This window comes from Pogoniulus pusillus, chromosome 2 (assembly GCF_015220805.1).
Source record: "Pogoniulus pusillus isolate bPogPus1 chromosome 2, bPogPus1.pri, whole genome shotgun sequence".
Taxonomy (NCBI): domain Eukaryota; kingdom Metazoa; phylum Chordata; class Aves; order Piciformes; family Lybiidae; genus Pogoniulus; species Pogoniulus pusillus.
Window position 1 is genome coordinate 31,250,313 of NC_087265.1, and position 21,228 is coordinate 31,271,540.

The 21,228-nt window shown below is 40.8% G+C and overlaps 1 protein-coding gene across 17 annotated transcripts in view; it reads right to left on the reverse strand.

The window, feature by feature from the left end:
* LRRFIP1 (LRR binding FLII interacting protein 1) overlaps nt 1-21,228 on the reverse strand; it is a 120,875-nt gene that overhangs the window by 20,701 nt on the left and 78,946 nt on the right. For 11 of the 17 annotated variants that reach the window (XM_064159344.1, XM_064159336.1, XM_064159244.1 and 8 more), the window contains 5 exons: nt 16,147-16,191; nt 15,131-15,196; nt 11,503-11,580; nt 3,772-3,804; nt 2,845-2,970 (listed from right to left, as the gene is read on the reverse strand). In XM_064159344.1, the coding sequence (XP_064015414.1) occupies nt 2,845-2,970; nt 3,772-3,804; nt 11,503-11,580; nt 15,131-15,196; nt 16,147-16,191 (348 nt within the window). The remainder of the gene's footprint in view (nt 1-2,844; nt 2,971-3,771; nt 3,805-11,502; nt 11,581-15,130; nt 15,197-16,146; nt 16,192-21,228) is intronic. The other 6 variants (XM_064159303.1, XM_064159285.1, XM_064159259.1 and 3 more) reach the window with 2 other exon arrangements.

A 21,228-nucleotide genomic window follows, 5' to 3' on the forward strand; every position in this document is an offset into this window, starting at 1 on the left:
ACCAAGCACAGGAACATCACCAAGCTTTGGAAACAGTAGCAGGATCAAACCTCAGAAATTGACTTGAAAGGAAAGATATGCAGTAAGATGATAAAGTAGGTGCTGTGCCACTCTTTCAGCACACTGTCTTTTGTTTTCTTAGCATCAAGCAGTGCAGCTTGGTACAAATCACCACAAAAGGCAATCTCAGGGACACAAACTGAAAAATTACCTGTATTTTTTATATAGTGTGATTATCTTGCTCACAGTCATCAGGGAAAAAAAAACAAAAAAACCCCAGATTTTACAGAAGTTTCTCCACTGGCAATCTAAGATGGCATCATCTTCACCTGTCACAGCTCTGAGCTGATGACACACTCAGCAGTGCTGATTAATCTTGTATTATATGCCTAGGTGTGTACATACATATTTACAAGACTGCCTTTACAAAAAAATGCTGCTGGTGTTGCTGCTCACTTATGAGGTGGTGCTGTGCAGACACACAAGTCAGCTGTTGTGCCAAAATCAGTTTATGGCTTCATGGAAGTCGTAAGTGCTTCTTTAGTGCCAACCGTGTGAGCACTCATACTTCACATAACAAGCTTTGTTACATGGAGTTTTGTTACAAGTACTGTTTAAGAGCGTTTTCTGTCCTCTAAATATGAAAACAAAATGACAGTCACCACCTCACAGGCACAGCTTTCCCAAGGCATGCTGGGCTTCATCAAAACAAAAAACACACAAGCTTTTAACTCTGATTTTTCATAGCACTGTAGGTAATGAGCACTAATTCATCTTCTAGTATTGGGAGGATAAGAAAACTACCAAAAACCCTAATAATTTTTATTTGCTAGGCAAATGATTACCATCTCAAAACAACAAAGGCAACATGCAACAGTCATCGGCATCCTTTCAGTTACCATTTGGAAACATTCCTCACCACAATCAATGGAGGTCAGAACAGTTAATGAAATGCTTTGCACACTGTTTACAATCACTCCCAGAAGAGAAGCATGCAAGGTCAGTTCTAGGTCTCACACTGACTCTCTGAATGTTCAGCTGGTGTTAATAACCACACTCCTGGTCTGCAGTAAACCAGTACCTTCATTTCTTTCAGTCCCTGCATGTATCTGCCTTCTACATCCTGAATCTGGTCCTTTAACTCATAGATGTCCTGAAGGAAATGGTGAGAAAGGTGAATGATGCCACTGAAACTTAACTCACAGATGCATAGCTGATAGGGAAAAACAAGTACTTAAATTTCTTATTTAAGGATTACTACCACACAGGTCTGATCCTAACCTGAAATCTTACTAGATAACAACATATACAACATCTAGACATTTATACTAATTCTGCTCTCCTTAACTGACAAAAAGGGTATCTTGAACGGTAGGGAGAAGATGCAGAGCCAGCAATAAAGCCTCTATTTTATACCCTAGCCATGTAGCCCTTATCTGCTTCTTTCCCTGACTTATTGGAGGTTGTAGTGAGACGGGGGCTGGTCTCTTCTTCCAAGTAAGTAGTGATAGGCCAAAATGAAATGGCCTCAAACTGTGGCAAGGGAGGTTTAGATTGGGTATTAGGAAAAAAATTGTTACTGAAAGAGTGGTCAGGTGTTGAAGTAAGCTATCCAGGGAAGTGGTGGAATCACCTTCACCCTTGGAGGTGTTCAGAAAGCAGGGACACAGTATAGTGGGCATGGTGATATTTAGTATGCAGTGATAGGAGCACTGAATTGCAGAGCTATTCGCTAGTCAAACGTGTCTAACTTCATGTGATTTGTAATCATGGATTACAAAATACAGCCTCCTCCTCAAATGTGCATCTGGCAAACCCCACCACTGTGCTATACTGAGACCATTTCTACTTCATCGGGTTAGGATGAGATGTGTCTCTGCTATGATCAGTCTGATAGTACTTTACACAAATATTCCTGCAATAGACACTAGCTCCCCAGCAGCATCTCTCCAATAAATTAATAGAATGGTTTGGAAGGGACCTTGCAGATCATCCAGTTCAAATTCTCCCTGGCACTGTCAGGGAAACCCTCGACTGAATTGTTCAAGGCCTTGTCCAACCTGTCCTTGAACACCTCAGGGAGAGGGCATCCACAACTTCCCTGGACAACCTGTTTTACTGTCTCACCACCCTTATTGTAAAGAATTTCTTCCTAGTATCTAGTGTAAATCTACCCTCCTCACTTTTCATTTGCAGCACACAATTCATTGTAGCAGAACTTCCAAAAGGGGGAGACAGGATAGTTTAATTTTTGGAAAGAAGTCTAAAACATTTAATAATATCCTTTGGATATTATGAATCTATTCAAAAACAACGTGAAGGGCATTCCTAGTCAGTATTAATCTGTAAGTTCCAGACAGTTCTTAATGTCAACTTCTATATGGGAGAAGGTGGCATCTCCTCCCAGGTAACAAGCAATAGGATGAGAAGAAACAGTCTCAAGTTATGCTGGGTACTAGGAAAAAAAAAATCATTGAAAGAGTGCCTAAACACTGGAACAGGCTACCCAGGGAAGTGGTGGAATCATCATCCCTGAAGTGTTCAAAAAACTTGAATATGTGGCACTTAGGGGCATGGTTTAGTAGCAGACGTGGCAGTGCACTTAGGGGCATGGTTTTGTAGTAGACATGTCAGTGTTAGATTAACTGTTGGACTTGATGATCTTGGAGGTCTTTTTTAACCTTAATGACCCTCTAGTCTTGAACAGAAATATCATCACCACTTTCAAGTAATCTTACTGGTTATGAATGTGTCAAATATCATGTATAAAAATACTGTGATCTAAAGAGGCACAGTTAAGAAACAGATTTCTAACAATTTATGCTAGTTTTAAGAATTTCTTACCTTAATTTCTCTAATAGATGCCTCTGTATCAGCTGAGATGGAGGTATCCCCACTGCCTCTTCGTGAAGAAGTCCCACCCAGAGAAGCTAAGGTAGCTGCTGACAAACTGGAGACCGTGCGTGCTCCCTACAACGACATGGCAGTTAAAAACGGTTATAAACTTTCTTCTAGGTACGCTGGGGGGTTGCAGTTTGGTTTTTGAAGGACATGTTTCTTGGTTTCTTTGGTTTTGTTCTTCTTTTCTTTTTTTGAATCTATGCTTTATAACAACTGTTACACTTCTAAATGATGCAAATTCAGATAAAGCATATCTTTCTAAGAAGAAAAAAAAAATCAAAAAACCCCCAAGATTTAACCAAGAAAAATAATGAGAAAAAGCTGAGTGGAGGTATTGAAACTCCACTGAAACTGGAGTTTGCATGACTTAGACTCTAACTGTAATTCTAAATCAGACAAAGCCTGATTACTCGTAGTAACACATATTGTGAATGCTTCTGACTACCCTTTCAAGTTCCTCTCCTTTCATGGATGTTTTTCTGTTCTGCAGCAGTAGCTGCATTAACTTTTACTGGAGTAAGGGCTCTGCATTAAGCTGATTTCTCACTACTGTGGTATGTACCTCTCTTAATTTATTTTTATGTAATACTATAATTAAAATCTTATAAACAAAGCCTGTGTTCACGTGATTTAACCTAAACCATTTTCAGCAAGCTGTTATTGAAGGTCAACTACTTAACCTTTGAATAATCATAGTAGTTTAAAAGTTTGTCTTTAAAAAAATGTAGTAGTAGAGGGCTTGAGTAATTCAAAGTTTTGCCCCACAGTGGATTTTGTTGAAGGCTCCTGTGCACTCTCAGTGAGTTCTACCTACCAAAAAGAACATGGAAAAAGTGCTATTGGCAGAGTAATTCAGAAGCTCCTTCTTACCTTCTCAAAGTCTTTTTCAGGCCTTTCTTCAATCTGTAAAACAAAAGATTTGGATGGAATTGTTATATAATAAAGGGCAAGTGAGGGCAGTAGGAGATCAGAAAGAGAATTATTGTAAAAGACTCCATTAGCTATTTCTATCCACTGAAAAAGCAGCCAGCTCACTCAGAACAGCAGCACCCTGGCTGGCAGCTCAGGGCACATGGCTGGACAATTCACTTCCAATTTTTCAATACACTTACTAATAAAAAAAAAACCAAAATCAAAAGAACACTATTTAGACCATTAAATAGGACACAGAAATGCTTTTATCCTCCAAATACTCTGCATCACAGTGTTTCAGACATGAAGACAGCACTCTGTCTAGAGTTAACAATGGAAGAATACAAAGACCTACATGGCCATGAACTTCAAGCCCCTGGATGTAGAAATAGTTGTCAGCACAACAGCTGTGTACCTATGCAGCTGCTCCTATTTACTTTAGAAAAAGTTACAAATATGCCTCAAATGGACCCCAATTAGCAATTTAAGTAGAGAGGTTAGCTTTTTTAATGGAAAGATCAATAGAATTCCAGACCAAAATAAATTCGTGACATTACACTTTCATTATGGACCTTAACTCTTCTCCAGGCTTCTGAAGCCTGCCAGTGCATCCTCTCACATTCCAAAAAGCAAGATACCAAGTATTTTCATTCCAGACAGCTCCAAGAGGTGGATTTGGCAGCCTTCTAGTTGGGCCGAACACTACTTTGTTGTTGATCAAAACAACTGTGGCAGTGTAAATTTTGGCACTTAACCAAAATATAGTGTGCACACAGAAATTTAGGTACATTCTTTTTATGAAGTCTACCTTCTGGGCTCAGAGCACAGCTCAAAGTACTGTTTTCTTTAAGCCATCTTCAGAAAGTTCTTCATTTTTTAAAAAAACCCTGTGCAATCTTAGTTTTTAATAAGATAAAGAATGGAGCAAATATTAATACTGTTTCCATGATGTGTCACATGAGTCAAAGGCTTCCATTTACAAAGGGGAAAATATTGAAGACAATGTGGTGAGAGATGTGCATGTGGTGTACATTTCTAATGAGAGTACTCATAACCACACCTGTGAAGCTTGCTACACACTTATTGCAAAACAATCTTTAACAATTCTCTAGGGTGGCATCATCTTTAATAATTAAAGCTATTAAGTAACTTCTAAAATTGAGGTGGTTTAAAAAAAAAAACACAACAGGTGATTTCATTTTCCCTAGTGATACTCATCCATATCTATCTGGTGCCATGGATAGAATACTCAGAGCATTTTATCCTCAGAATCAGTCATTAGCACTGCCAATTTAATTGAAATATTACCATTTAGAAATGTAATGCTTTGAGAGAAGCCACTTTCTCACTCTTCACACAGTCTCTGTTCACTGCAAAGATGCCTCCTGCTACACAACACTCTGCTAAGTTAAAATCAGTCTGAAACAAGCAGCGTCTCATTTCATGGGTATGTGTCTGTGATACATCCAAAGCTGTGAAGATCTCCTTGTAAAAAGGCAGAAGTCTATTTCAGATGAATATTTTATATGGTTTTTCATTCTGCTCATCTCTAGACAAATGTTTTCACAGTATCACTCCCTCATGAAGCTAAATCTTGCCTTCCAACAGCAGTCAGCCACCAGAGGGAACTCCAGGTTGTTTTCAGCCTTCACCCGATCTAGCAAGCCTCTTGGCATTAGATCCAGTAAGAAACCAAACAAGAGAATGTTCAAGACAAAATGTTTATTTTCATTAGAAACTGCACAAAAATTCTTGCCCCAAATAGTTACCTTCCATACTGTCATTCAGTAAAGAATACTGTAATGATGAAACAGAATGAAAAGCCTCTCCACCTTCCCACTACTGCACTCAGCCTTGCATTTCATACAAATATAGTGGCTTTGGGGCTTTTCTGTGTACAAGTAGAAAGGATTAACAGAACACTTGTTAGAAAAAGAGATCTAAGGAGGGATTCACCTCATGATGCCAATCTTTAATTTCTAGAACACTGCACCATTTTTCATGTCTCCAATGGAGCAGGCCTGTCTCTAACCAGGAATTACCTTCCTCTCCACCACCAGTTTGGGTAATTTGTACTTCAGTGCATAAAAAAGCAGGAAAAGGAAGTCGTTTTCAGAGGAGCTCCAGCACACACATCTTTGTTTTGGCAAAGGGAATAGGTTGCTCCCTGCACAAGAAGTACAGTGAGATCAGAGTTCAGCCTCTTCTGACAGATTTCAGAATAAATCCAGGTCCATGTTCCCAAAATGTCAGCAGTATCAGAGGCCTACTGCAGCTGGAAACTTAACAAGAGCCAAATCATTCCACAAGTCTGTATATGGATATATTGCCTATTTTTCATCAACAAAAAAAAGTTATACAAAAATGTTTGGAAAAGTACTTCTCAGCTAGCAGGTTAACCCTTGAAGCTCTTTATCAGAACCTAGTGCCCAGGCCAAAATGAGAGCCCCTGTAGCATCATCACTGTGCATCTAAGATGACTTTCCAACACTACTGAAAAGACCAGAGCCCATAGGACAGGAAAAGCATTATCCACCAGCTACAAGTAAAGAGAATTTAAATCAATGGAAGTAACAGGACTGAGACAAAATTTCCAGCTTCCTAACCAAGTGTTGCAAAGAAGGGAAATCTGAAATGTTTGCTGTTGGGTACTGTTGCAGACCACGCTTAGGTATGAGAAACATTTAAGCCTGTTCAGTATGTGGCTGTCATTGGCTCAGCTTCATCTAAGATCTTGCACTTAGATCAGTTTCCTCAAACTTTGGGGATTTTTTTTCTTCCTTTTTTTTTTTCCTTCTTTGGAACAAATCAAATTAAGATAATTTCCTGCTCTTAAAGTAGTACAGCACAGTTTGAAATGGAAATATGGCCCACACCAGGAAAAAGACAGTTGAACACAGGATAGTATCTACAACAACTGGAGTTAAAACCCCAAAGTAGTGAAGTCATCATAACCCCTCCTGCAAACCCCATCTTACCAGTCTGGTCGGCTGGGCTTGGGTTGGCTGCAGCATACAGAGCTCCCTTGTGGCTTTCCAATGAGAGCCACCTTAACGCTAGCAATTAGGAATAAGTCTTTGAGAGTCAGCAGAAAAAAACACTGCTGAACTTTGTCACGTCTAAAGTGGATTTGTCAGAAGTATCCTCACTCAGGAATGAGTGTTATGCCAGACGTCACTGCTTAAACAAACTTATCAGCCTCTGAAATGCAAGTTAGCACTGCAGCAAATCCTCACTCCAGAGGGGCTGAAAGCACACCCATACTGTCAGTGCCTGGGTTAGAAGACAAGCCTACGCTGAATCCTCAAGTGTAGAGAAAAGAAGGCAAAGCTTGAGCACACTGATAACTGCTTCCATGAAAATTAAGACCAACTTCCTTAATTTATTATTCCTGGTGAGGATATGATAAGCTTCTTCAAATGAAAAGAAGGTATTCACAACTGTGCATTAATGTATTGCACACTTGCTACATGGCACCTGCATTAATTACCAGTGGAAGGCATATTAAAAAAAATAATCATCAAAACAGCAAACTTCATGCAGATACAGTGAATTCTTAAAAATAAATACAAAGACAAATAAACATTCATGTTGTGTTCAAGAATGCTCCTGACTTTTATTGCATTACAAACATGACGACGCAAACAAGAACATAAGCTGGCAAAGCCACGTGCAGCAGGAAAACTACTGTTGCTTTTTGATCACTGTTTAATGAAAAGCAACAGAAGAGGGAAACAAAGTTCTGAGAAACAAATTTAAGGGCTGACATGATATCATAAGATACTGGATGCTTTAATTTTGAAAGTTAAATTAAATCATTCTCCATTCTCGATACAATATCTAACTTCTCCTGACAGTGAGGCTTGGGAACAGTTGAGTTTTGGTTTTCTGCCTAATAAAGGCCATAATCTTAAGAAAAATCATGTTTAACCTCACTGTTAAGCACTCAAGAGTACAGTTCATAGATTTTATAAACTATCACGCTCTTGAGTGAAATAAGCATGCTGGAAACTCAGCTTTTCAACCCACAGATATTCCCCTTTCCTTCCTCCTCCACCAGCCAACTGAAAAATAAGCTTGCAATCAGATGTTTATGTGTGTAAATGCCAGAAAATATACAAAATAAATCAAGAAAGCATATGACTTGGCAGGGAACAATTCCATTTTGGGGGGTAGCAGTATAAAAAAAGTTCTAATTGAGACTACCCATACAGAGAAAAATAACCACTTTTTTTCCTCTCCCGAGTTATCCCCATCATCCATGGAGATCTTTATTCTTCCTTTAGGCAGTCCAAGCAGATGACATTTCAGGACTGTACAAGATGAAGCAATACACTGCTAAGCCTGTTGAGAAGATAGGGTTTTATTTCAGCATCTTTACTGCCAGGATCAAGTATGCAGCTGGAAATGTTATCGAAATGCCTTAAAACCCCTGCTAGTAAAAGGTAAGGCCAGTGACTCCTTGTTGTGATTTGAAGGAAAAAGGATTGTCTGCTTAATTCAGAAAAAGAAAAAGTGGAGGTGGGGTGAAGAGGGGAAAGAAAATTTAAAAAAATAAATATAAAACTCCCAAGGTGCTGAACACTGACCCTGTGTAGTAACTGGGACTTTAAGAGCAAAGTCACCCCATTAACAAGGCTTGAGCTACCTTGCAATAGGAAAAGCAAAGCCCCTGCAGTGGTCCCTTTCAGACCTACTGCAATAACTCCCAGCTCTTCAAGGCCATGAACATAACGGAAGCTCTTCACACCCTGCAATAAACCACTAATTAAAAAGAAAAGAAATTGAAATGTGCCCATTATCTCCTTGCAGGGCAGATTCAGCTTGGCACCTCTCCATGTCAGTGCTGACACAGCTAACCATCCCCAGCCACTTGCACACAAACAGTCCCAAGTGTCAGCAAAGAAGGAAGAGAAAAAAAATCCCCTGTAGCTCTCAGGAGGGGCAAGCTGCACTCTGTGACTGCTGTGAAATACTTGCACAAATGACTCAGACTGCATACAAGAAAGACATAAAGGAAACAGATGAATGTATAGCAACCCTTAACACTATAAGAACTTCATAGTGGAATCCTGAGGTTTGTTTTTTTTTTTTCTTTTTTGCCTTGGGGATAATTAAAATTCAGTTTGCAAAGCCATTTAAGAAATACTACTAATGTAAGACACATACTGCAAGAACTCATAGAGCTCAGGCATTCAGATTCAAGGACTAATTCAAGGAATAGGCTGCCCAAGGATGCAGCAGAATCACTATCTCAGGAGATGTTCAAGCACCATGTAGCCTTGACACTTAGGGACACGGTTTAGTGGTCATGGCAGTGTTGGGTTGACATTTCGACTTAATGACCTTAGAGGTCTTTTCCAACCCTAATGATTCCATGGTCTAATGATCTATGGGTTGATGAAAAGCTCAGCATGAGCCAGTAGTGTGCATGTGCAGCTCAGCCAGCCAACCATGTCCTGGGCTGCATCAAGAGAAGCGTGGACAGCAGGGCAAGGGGTTTCGTTGTCCCCTTTTGCTCTCATCAGACCCCACCTGCAGTACTGTGTGCAGTTCTGGAGCCCCTGACCCCCAATACAAGAAGGACATCAAACTGTTAGAGCGAGTCACAAAGATGATCAGAGGGCTGGATCATCTCTGCTACGACGACAGGCTGTGAGAGTTGGGGCTCTTCAGCCTGCAGAAGAGAAGGCTTCAAGGAGACCTTATAGTGGCCTTCCAATATCTGAAGAGGATCTACAGGAAGGCTGGGGAGGGACTATTGACAAGGTCTTGGAGGACAGGACAAGGGGTAAGGAGTCTGAACTTGAAGAGATTTAAACTAGATGTTAGGAAAGGGTTCCTTACAGTGAGGGTGGTGAAACACTGGCATAGATTGCCCAGGGAGGTTGTGGATGCTCCCTCCCTGGAGGTGTTCAAGGCCAGGTTGGATGAGGCCTTGAGCAACCTGTTCTAGTGCAAGGGTTGGAACTGGATGATCCTTGAGGTGCCTTCCAACCTAAAGCATCCTATGATTCTATGACAGATGATCAAAATACTGACTTCTTTTATAACTCCCTGCTGACATATGTTATCTGATAAAAATCCTTTTAACAACAACAACAAAAACAAGTTGCAGAAAGTGGATGTTGGCTAGTCTTTAGGAAACACCAACACTTCTGACCACATAGATCTCTTCTGTCTGTTCTGTTTTCTTTTGCTCCAGCCAGTTTATTCATCTCTTTCTCACTCTAAAGGAGAGAGCTCACCTGATGGTCAAAAGACCTGCCTGTTCCCTGCCTGATTACAATAACTTGCATGGACAGTTGAGGTACCTTTCCCTGCTGGAATTCAGATGTACTGAACAGCTCAAACTGCAGGGAAAAAAACCCTGGTGCACAGACTTTTACCGGACAGGCTACCTTTGAAGGGGGAACCAGCACAATGGGGACTATCTGACACAAAGCAATTCCTTACTGCAGACTCTGGGTGCTTACAGAAAAGGAACACTCCAAACATTCATGTCATCATTTATCATGGTGCATGCTGTGGTAGCTTCTTTGGCTACCCTTTTTAAATTAGTCCTGAAGACAACATTTACAGCAGTTAAGTTTCAGGCCTCTGCAAACAAAAAAGCCAATAAGGTGTTACAACTAAAGAAGCACATTATGTGTGGTAACTTACAGTATCACCCTTCTCATCTCTTACTGTCTTGAGGATGTGGTAGGTGATACATGACAGGTCTCAGGAGAACGAGCACATAAAAACCCCCCTAGGAGAAACGCTTCCGTGAAGGAAAGTTAGCTTACTGAAAGTCCATACAAGACTTCAGAATTCACTCTCTGTGGAAGATTAATTTTGCTACACGCTATTTTAATGTAAGCTACATATTTCCTCTAAGAGACATACCACTGCTCTCTGATAGTCTCACCATGCTACTTGCTCTAAAATTAACCAGGAGAGAAAGTCAGAGTTATAAATACCTAAACAGAATAATCACAAAGAGAAAGCAGCAATGTGTCATTGAAAAAAAGAAAAAGAAGACAATTACTTTATATGTGTAAAAAGCAGTGGTCTTGCATTGGTCAACAACAGTTGGAAAAGTCTTTAGCATTTAATCTGTTCAGCCTGTGACTACTTGGGGAGTTCATGATACTAGACATGCTGAGTATATACATAGTGCTCCAGCACCTCACCTCATGCTAAAGATTCTGCAGTGACCAGTCACTGACAGTCCCACACAGGTATGCTCAGATCCAGCCTCTGGATAGCCCTGCAGCTTTGCAGTAACACACCACCTACATACTGCTCAATGCAGTGAAACTAAACTACTTGAACGCTGCAGTGAGATTTAGAGTTTCCTGCCTTTAATAATCAAAGGAGATGCGGCACTAGCATCAACACCCTGGCCTTCTTCACAGTGCCCTTGCCAACGTGCTCCATGCCCAACTCTGAAAAGAATTAGCACTGTTATGCAAGTCTGAAGTGTACTTTGTATTGTAAACACATGCACATCTGCATAGAAATTAATTCAGTTCTGTAATTTCTCATCTGATTCACCTGTTCTTTCTCTTAAGTGGTGTATAGAAGGTCCCATTAACAGCACAAGAAACAGTCTCATGAGGGACAGTGACCTCTTTGTATGAAAAAATACCCTGAAGAACAGAGGAATTAAACAGATTAAGGAGAAAGAAAAATAGAGGAGCTCACCACTGGACTGGCCCGAGCAGAGCTGGCTCTTGAGGATGCTCGAGATCCCGAACCAAGGTAACAGCTGTACTCAGAAGGCTGCCACAGGAAAACCAAGAATAGCAAGCAAAGAAAAGAGAAATGCATTAGAATTGGGAAGGGAAGCGAGAGAGAGGTTTCAGAGCATTACACTGGCAGTTAGTTACAAAAATGATGGCATGCAGCTGGACAAAGAACAGCAGTGAAAGTCAGAGAACAGACATCTCAACTGGTACTGTAAAAATTAAGGCAAGCAGTAATTCCAGTTTTGATTCAATTCTTGGAATCACAGGGTGCTAATGATTTCTTTATACTTCTCAAGATACCAGCCACAAGTAAGCAACTCTCATCTCTAATACAAAAGGCTCGATCCTACTACTTCTCAAAAGCTCTGAGGTGAGCCTTCTTCCCGTGCTTCAAATATTGTGTGCACATAAAATGAATCTGTGTTCCACTGGCCAGAGCAAGAAGCATCCATTTTTGTTGTGATTAAAGTAAAAACTGAGACTATATCAGGGACTAAGATCTCTCCTGCTTTTCCAGCACCTGAAGTTCTCACCTCCTGCCAAAGACAGTACTTTTGTCCTTATAAGCAGTGACGCAGAACAACAGGGCTGACTTGTTGCTGAAGAGGACAAAGAACATGATTATGCTGTTATATATCCAGAGGTTATAACGCTGTGAAAGTAGAGAAGGGAAATGAAAGTTTAAAGTGTTGAGGAAACAGAACTAGAACTTATGCTAGAAATGCAATTTAGACTTATTCTCTCTATTTTCACAGATTTCAGTGTGGAACCTTATATTTAGATGTATTTGATAGAAAGATACATTAAGTGTGTGTGTGTGCGCATATATATATATATGAGGGAGTTTTGATACATTGAGAACAGAGAAGAATTAAAGAGGCTTGAGGTTTACTGGATATGGTATTTTTCCTATTGCTACTATCTTGAGACAATTGCAAACATGGCCTCTGTAAAAGGGGGTTCAAGTCTGTCAACTTTCATGTGCAATAGTTTGTACTGATACAAGGCCAAAGGCAGCTGAGGGACAGGAACGAGCATGAGGAACTGCTCTTCTCAGCAGCTCAGACAACGCTGCCAATGACCTTTGCAAGTTTATTTTATAGGCACTGAAGACTCTTTCTTAGATAAAAAACCCACTAAAGAATTATCCTGCTTTTGAGATAGCTGTGCTCTGTCATTTTCTAAGATTTCTTCTGTTAAGTTACCTGGCCACTGGAGGAATGCCCTGGACTCCTCAGCTACACAGACAGCCTAGCCTTCACCAAGCGACTGGAGGACTATTTTGGCATTTTTAGTCATGCTAACCAAGTGACACAGTATTAAATAAAAATTAAGCTTATAATACTAATAAATGCTAAGAAGATAAAGCTGGAAACAACCCCAGCTACAGTACATAAGCTTAATTACTAACCACAAAGTATTACCTTCTAAGGCACACAGCCCCCAGCAAGCCCCAGAAGCAGGGCAGAACGTGACCAAGCCATGTCCTCAGATGTCTTATATGAACTGACACTGGCTTCATACGCCTGAACTACTGCATGTCATTTCAGAGATAAGAATATACAAAACACAGAACTGTGCTGCACACAGTCTAGAATTATTTTCAAGCACAGCCCCTTCAATTCCTAGATTTAAAAAGGAAAAGAAAGCACTGAACATTTAGATTTTGTTTTCTTATTATTTAGTTCTAAAACAGAAGCCTTGTGTCATCACTGGTTCTTTATGTCTGAGATAACAAGGATGTAAAATAAACCCAAAACACATGATGAGGAAAAAGTATAAGTTACTGAGGGGTCCCATATCAATTGTACCTATTTATTCTGTGGAGCAAAACACAGAAGCAAGTGCCACTCATTTAGTTGGCTAAGATCAAGCAAGGCCAGTTCCAGCCTCACCCCCTGCTTTCCCCCTGTCATCTCCTCATCCAAAAAACACTCTTTGGAAACATCTGCCCAAATGGCATACCCTTTACATGTTAAAAGTGCTACAGGGTTTGGAGACCTTAAGAAAACCACAGCTAACCCTGCAATTGTGACAAAGCCATTCTACCTCGAAGGCAGAAACCTCATACATCAACCCTCATTAATACAGGCAACTGTGCAACAGCAACTGCAAAGGCTGGGTTATACACAGACTTCCAAATACCTGTGGCACAGGGTAGCATGAGGATGGAGGAAGGGCAACAATCACTGGCCATTTATTCAGTGGTCCCTGCTCAAGCTAGTAATAGTGGCTCAAAGACGTGTACACATCCTTTGGGCTCAGAGCCCACTGTAAATGATTTCTCCCAAGAGCTGAAGTTTATCATGTGGACCTCTGAGAGACTTAGCTCAAACAAAAGAAGGTATGTTGTACAAAGGGCTGTCAGCCCATACAACCAGCCCACTGAAGCCTCAGTGGCAAATTCGCTAAACTGCTGCCACAAAAGTACAAATAGATAAATATTGATGAATTTCCCAGAGCAGCCAAATGGAAACAAGGCACAATTGTGAGACAAAAAGCAATTAGCAGCTTAACATCAATAGCAGCTGGATATACAGCCTGACTAGTGAATCAGAGTGAGTAAAAGGGGATGGAATAGGCCATTAAAAATCAGCAGTTGCATAGTAAACATCCTTGAAGGGTTTTCTTCTCTAAGCAGTTATAACTTTTAAGGTTAAACTAACATCGATGCTTTGTCTTGAAGCTCGTATGTGTTACAATGTTAGGTGCCGGTTTTGGCTTTGTTTTTATTCATTTGTGGGGGCATTTTTTGGTAATCAGTGAAGGAGTGTGGTGAGAGAATAAGCAGTGGGTCCACAGAGCAGAGTTAAAAGAAAAGAGACTGGTCTTTCTCCCTCTCCCCCTAAGCAGATACAAGAGCAGCAGAGGCCCAATCTGAGAAGAGTGAAGGCATTTTCTGTCTTACAATCTATAAACCAAGTCCTGCAGCCTCTTCCAAAGGGAAATAATTTGTTACCATTCCTCATATTGTGTCTCCTCATAAATGACAGAGGCCACCCCTCCACAGGAGCATGTATTTTGAAAACCATGTCACAAGTTGCCCAAGACACCTCTATGGATATAAATCCAAGAAACAAAGCCAAGCACGCCATGCATTCACAAAAATCCTTTACTCCATGCTAGCAGGTGAGTGCCAGTGAATTAACACTGGGAAAGCATCTGATGTTGTGCTTTGTTGGTGCATGTTTGGATTGCTGGGTTTTTTAACTATATTGTTCACAGCTTTCAAAAGAAGACTTCTCAGTGAGGGAAGGGACTTTATGTACCATCTACCGTCTTTCCAAGTGCAAGGCAGAGCTGAATCCCCCTCACTGCAGGGGAAGCAAGGAGCTAGCAATAGGCTGTGTCACTGCTAGCCAGAGCCAGTCTGAGCAAGGCCAGTCGTTACAAGAGCAGATAAATCACCACTTACTATGTCATGGAACCTCACAGAAACAATGCGCATAATTTTGCCTCCAGCAGAAGGCTACGAACCTCACACATTTTAAATGTTCCTCAGCCCAGAAAAGGCTGTGTTCTGGTACACACAGGTTATTGGAGGACAGAGACAAGACAACAGGGAAATACAGAAAACATCTTACAGCACGAGAACTAGAGGCACTATACCGACGACTCCCACTGTAAATGCTCTCGTCATACACAGACGCCTACAATTAAAAGACAGAGTCAGAACAGGAGCGGCAGACCTAGTTTCTGGTTTCAATTTGGAGCATTAGAGATTCACAAGGTGCAGTGTGAAGGTCAGAGGGGAATGAGCAGTATGTGCAAGGACAGGGCCATCTCCTGTATGCAACCACGAGCAACATGCAATTGAAGATCTTACACAGCCTGACATCAGTGAGCTGGGCAATGCCATAAGGTATGTGCAGAGTGTGACACACGCTCCCTTAAGTCCACCACACAGTCATGCATTTCCAGCCATCCTCCCAGCCACAAGTTCAACATTTACGTTGCCTACCAACAGAACAGCTACATCAATTCTTCAGTTGTTCAAATCTGTTTAACCTTCATTTCTGGTGCTGGCAATATGGGGGAAAACTCACAGCTGATGGGCATCATTTACTAGCCAGTTTGCTAAACTAATAAAAGAGGAGGAAGATGTATGTTTTAATGTTGCTTACAGTTTAGCATACAAATCTATGGCTCAGGAAACGCAGGGGGAGTAGGAGACTAAGCTTTGAGAGAAAAAAAAAAAAAGGAAAGTATAAACAAGAACTGTGGAACCTGGCTTAAAAAAAGAAACAAACAAAAAACCCACCACTCCAATAGATTTTTGTTAGCTATTACTCAACCAGAAAGAATTGATGTTGCCTCTCTCAGGCCTGGTCCTGCATATTGTAGCTAACACACTGAAAGGAATACAACCATCTCCATTCCAGAGAGAACCACAACCCCATGAACAGTGGTTGCATAGTTCCAATGGGAATAAAAGGAAAGATCAGCAAATCCATGCCTGTACAAACAGCATTGCACACATGCATTCGGATGGATCAGACACCAGAGTGTGAAACAGGAACTACAGAGGTAAGAGACAACATATGCATGGCTGAAGGTGAGTGGCTTTGGTATTTGTGTTTAGAGCATTAGTACAACAAACCCTGTAACTTCTGGCTGGCAGGGCATCGCTGTACAGCAAGGAGGGCTGAGGAAGACAAGCACAACACTTCTTTACATAGAAAATGAAATTGATCAAAAGGACACCTACAGCAGAATTAACTGTCTTGCTAAGAGATCAGGACTGTTAAACTGTAACAGAGGGAAACTCAGTATAGAGAATATTAGTCATCTGGCCCATAAAAGCATTAGATCTGAACTCCCACAGACTAAGAATACCAAGCAGACACGTGCATTTCCTACAGGAAGGGAGGACACAACACTATGCAAAAGCAAAACATTGTAAATTTAATTTTAGGTGGTTAAGTTGTTATTATCTCACACGCATTTGTATATAGCAGCCAGAAAGGGAGTTTCTCCTTACTTCAACCAAAGCCAGAAAAAAGAGCTACGTACAAAGACAGAAGTGTTTTAAGACACACATTAAGTGTTTCAAGCAGCTGTAAGATCGTATCTTGTATATTTTATTGAAAATGCAGAGAAAAACCTAAATAATTCAGGACAAAACTGTGAGTACTTAGGTCATAGCACCATAAAACTAATGTCTTCACTGTTAGTAACCATCACTCACAAGATGCAGCAATTAAGCTCAGAGAGTGCACACTGTATCTGGCATAATTAGGTGCAAGAGATACTCCAGCAGTGGCCCCCAACCCACAGCTTGCAGGCAATGTCCTGCTGCAACTCTCCCCCCTCACCTGCAGTAACCCCATCACTGGATAGCACAAGACACAAGGCAAAGCCTTTGTGCTGCTACTGCCCATCAGACAGGCCAGGCTGTGGGCCACTGCTCAAGCACTGCATTGCTAGTGCTGGACTGGCTGAGTTCCGTCCTCTGCATCTGGACAATCCAACCTCTTGAGTGAATTTGACGCTTCAGTGGTTTTCTCCTTGCAGTCTGTGAATTGCTTTTAATTTCACTTTATGCAAACTACATTGCCTCAAGCTTGCTAGACTCACACAGTAAGCAGAGAAGTTGCCTCAAACAGGACAGAGAACTTCAGCTAGTTATGATTTCCTTTACTTTTCCAGACTAATTGAGGCCAAAAGCAAACAAAATAACTGTAGGAAAGGGAGGAGCAGCAAAGGAAAATTAATTGTGCTCATTTAAAAACAGCTTTCCATTACTCACTCCAATCTTAAAAGGTCTGGTTTATTTTTGGCTTAAGTTTTAATAAAGGCCAGAGACCCCTGACAATTGATCCAAATTCATTCCTAAGTACAAGAGGCTGTTTTATCCAAATGAAATCAGACCATCAAGTCCAGGCCAGGTAATGCCAGGGGGCAACCAACCCAATTTCCATTTTGGGAAGAAGCTTGAGAGGTGGAAGCATAGCCACTCTTGTGAAGATCCAGATCAGAGTAATACAAAGCCTGCATTAGTAACACAGAAAACAAAACAAAACAAAACCCTTGAGAACTCTGCTTGGTAACATGAAGGACTTTCAAAATTCTTCTAAACAGGAAACAAAACTTAAGTTTGACTCCTTGCAATCTGCAAGCATCTAAGTGGTCAGAGATGCAAAAAGAGGAGATGAACTGCATTAAAGACATGAGGATGTGCAAAAATGTTGTGTGATCTCCATTTGTAAGGTAGAGGGTTTTGGGTTGTTTTTTTTATTATTATTCTTTAATAAACCAAAGACCTTTCCTCTATCCCTAGAGTGTCTTATGCACAAAATACTCATTAAGCTAACATTCTACTGAATAGACTTTAACCCCTCTTTCAGAAGCATATATGCAGTTTCTATGTCTAAATTTCATCCTAGCTCCAGTTAAGTGAAGCTGTATTTATCAACATACTTCCAGCTTCTGCAAAACAGAAAAGACAACATCTGTTTTACAAGATGTTGGAAATGCTACCTTTCGGGCTCAAACCCAGAAGAAATGGCTGCATCACAACTTCACATCTGAAAACTCAGGCTCTGGCCCTTAAGGATTTATTTCTTTGCATGTGCAGTCCCACCACTGCAGACAGACCGAGCTGCTACTGTCTATCATGCACTGGAGAAATGTACTGGTCAGAGTTTGTCAGCTTCCTTCTAAACCTCAAATAAATGAAAGAGAAGGTGTCACAACAACTCTGATGGGAGACAGAGAGCAAAGCCAGGGATCAAAACTGTTGAGTGTTCCCATCAGGAAAAGTAAGCCAGATATAGCAAGGCTGAAGGCAAAGAACCTTTTTTTGGTATGAAGTGAGACTCTCTTTGATGCAGTTGCCTATCTAGCATCTGGCCAATCTTGCACTTTTGGTCTACCTATTTCATAGAATGGCTTAGATTGGAAGGGACCTTAGACATAATCTGCTCCAACCTCCCTGCCACAGGCAGAGATGCCTCTCAACTAGACTTCGCTGCTCAAGACCTTATGCAGCCTGGCTTTAAACACTCCCAGTGAGCAGGCACCCACAACCTTCCTGGGCAGCCTATTCCAGAGCTCTACCACCCTCATACTGAATGGTTATTTAGTCTCCCCTAGAACGGGGAGATCTTAATTAAACTCCAAAGTAAATACCACAGAATCCCAGAATTAACCAGGTTGAAAGAGACAAGCACCAAAGGTGTCTGATTGACAACTCCAGTGGATTTAAGAGTCACCCTTTCCCTCCAAAATACATTATTTATCTAGCGTGAGAAAATTTGCAAAACCAAGGTCTGTTTTCAATGCAGATTGGAAATCCATATAAATAAGACATCATGTGTCTCGCAGAGACACAGGAGTTGGGAAAAACACAGGCATGCTAGGAAGGCTTCATCATCTTCCTCATTCTCAGAAAAACATCAGCCTGATGACCAAAGTAGTCAGTCTTCTGCACCAGGGACAGATGCAGTGCTGGGCCAAGGGTATAAGCTCCACCAGCAAGGCTTGCTGAGGAGGGAGCACAGGCTGCTGTGCCAGTGTGCAAAGCGAGGGAGGAAACGCCACCTCCCTGTATCCTCATCCTCACAGAATGACTCCTGTGCTCACCCAGTCTCCTGTAACTAGCCCTGACATAATACACGAGTTGCAAAGCTATTTTCAGAGCCTCCCAAGCACTGTTTAGGTTCTTCATTTTCCCATGATGCATACTGGTGGGAATGAGCTGCAAGAGCTCCACACCTCTACCTTCTTTTCCATGGTCCAGAGCTCTCATTTTACAAGCATTTTGTAACATCACACCTCTCCAGTCATTTCTTAGGGTGGTCTACACTACTAAGATATTCTGCTTTTAGTAGTCAGCAATTACTCAGCTTTCTTATAAGCTCTAACTAAACCTTGCATGATCTCTATGAACTATGTAGGTGTTGACTCCTTTTACAAATGAGATCTGTGGCAAATTAAAGAAACATGTTTGTTCTTGACACTGGACTAGTGTCAGTGCAGGTAAATAGATCTGTGGGTAAGACACCTAAATAACCTGGATTGAGTTTAGAGAAATTATTTTCACTCCCACATGGGCAGTTTGTAATCCACATGTTCACTACCCAGCACATGGCATTACTGATTTGTAAAGAATCAACCTGTGATACTGCAAATCCAGTGTCTACAAAGCTGATCTGCATGTAGACATCACTGGTTTATGACTTACAACTGGATGCTTATTTTGGAAACAGCGATTTTATCACTAGACTCATCACTTCCTTCCTGACTTGAAGAACTTTCCTTTGTTTCTTAATGTCTCTGAGGCAATCTTTACAGTTAGGTCTGCAGTTTTTGCAGAATATTCCTTAAGATGAATGCCAGTCAGATTGGCCTCAACTGGTTTTTGAGTTTCAGCTATTCCAAGTCATCCCAAAACTCTCAGCCTCCTTCTAAATAATGATTAATCTGAATTACATATAGTAATGAAAGCCACAAAGAATTAATGATCTGACTGTAGCTATACTCTATAGACACTAAGCCTCCATGCTGCAAAGCCTAATACCAAGATGATTTTAAATTATTTAAATGGAAACCAAACATTCCCCTGGATGATTCTTACAGATATTGTGCCGCCCTCCCTGCAGTACTTGGAGCTCTGGAGCATCTTATTAAAAAATAAGAACATCCTTTGTCAGAAGCACTACATAATACAGCTCCTTGAACTTGTCAAACAGTTCAGCAAGAGTGCCAACAGAAGGACATACTGTTTTCTCAACAGTTTAAGCAACAGTGTTTCATTTTCTCTTATCCACATATACAGGTTAAATGCATAAAGCCATATGGAAGCAACAATTTAAAATGGACATAAAATGTAAAGTTCCATTTTGTTATTTACATTAGCGCCTGCTTAACTTCTTGTGCCTGCTTACAAAAGGAGCTCACTGAAGCCCCTCTGATGTTTAGCATGTACAGCTCAAATACTTAGCTAAATCAAGTCTAAAAAGTAGTTTATTTTTCTTCTAAACATAGAGCTTTAGGCTGCATACCACTACACTTCTTTACGAGTCTTGATAGCATGGAGATCAACAGGCTCAGAGGTTGTGTTTTTGTTAAAATCAAGGAAAGGAAAAAACCTCATGAATAATTCCCCTCCTTGCCCCCCAAAAGCCTCTGCTTGAGATAATACCTTCAAATAATTTGCAAAACCCCCGAAAAGCAGGACAGGGGACTCCTATAATTGAGACAAAACACTTGTCCTGGAACAGAAGGGAACACTGTGACCCACATACACACAATGAGATTAATAATTAAGCTCTTCTTTTTTTGACAGGAATATTTCTAGAAATAGCCAAGTAATAACACTTGCACTGGCTGTTCACCTCTGGGGCAGTTTCCAGAAAGCCTAGGATACAGTTTATAAAGAAAGAAAAAAGCATTTAGTGAAGCACACTTCAAATAAACAATACACACTAGAGAAAGATTCAAATTCCAAAGTTTTTACTTATGTGAATCTCAAGACATAGACTAATGTCTAGGTGAAGCTTGGGATTTCCACTGTTACAACAGCACGATACAAAACACATTGCACAGGCTGAAAAACTATTGTTGGTGTCCAACACATGGAAATCATCCATGCCAGGTGCCACCGAAGTATTTCTTGTCACAATTTAACTTTTTATCTAGTTCTGTTTAAAAAAGTTAAGCATTTGTGGCTTCCAAGTTC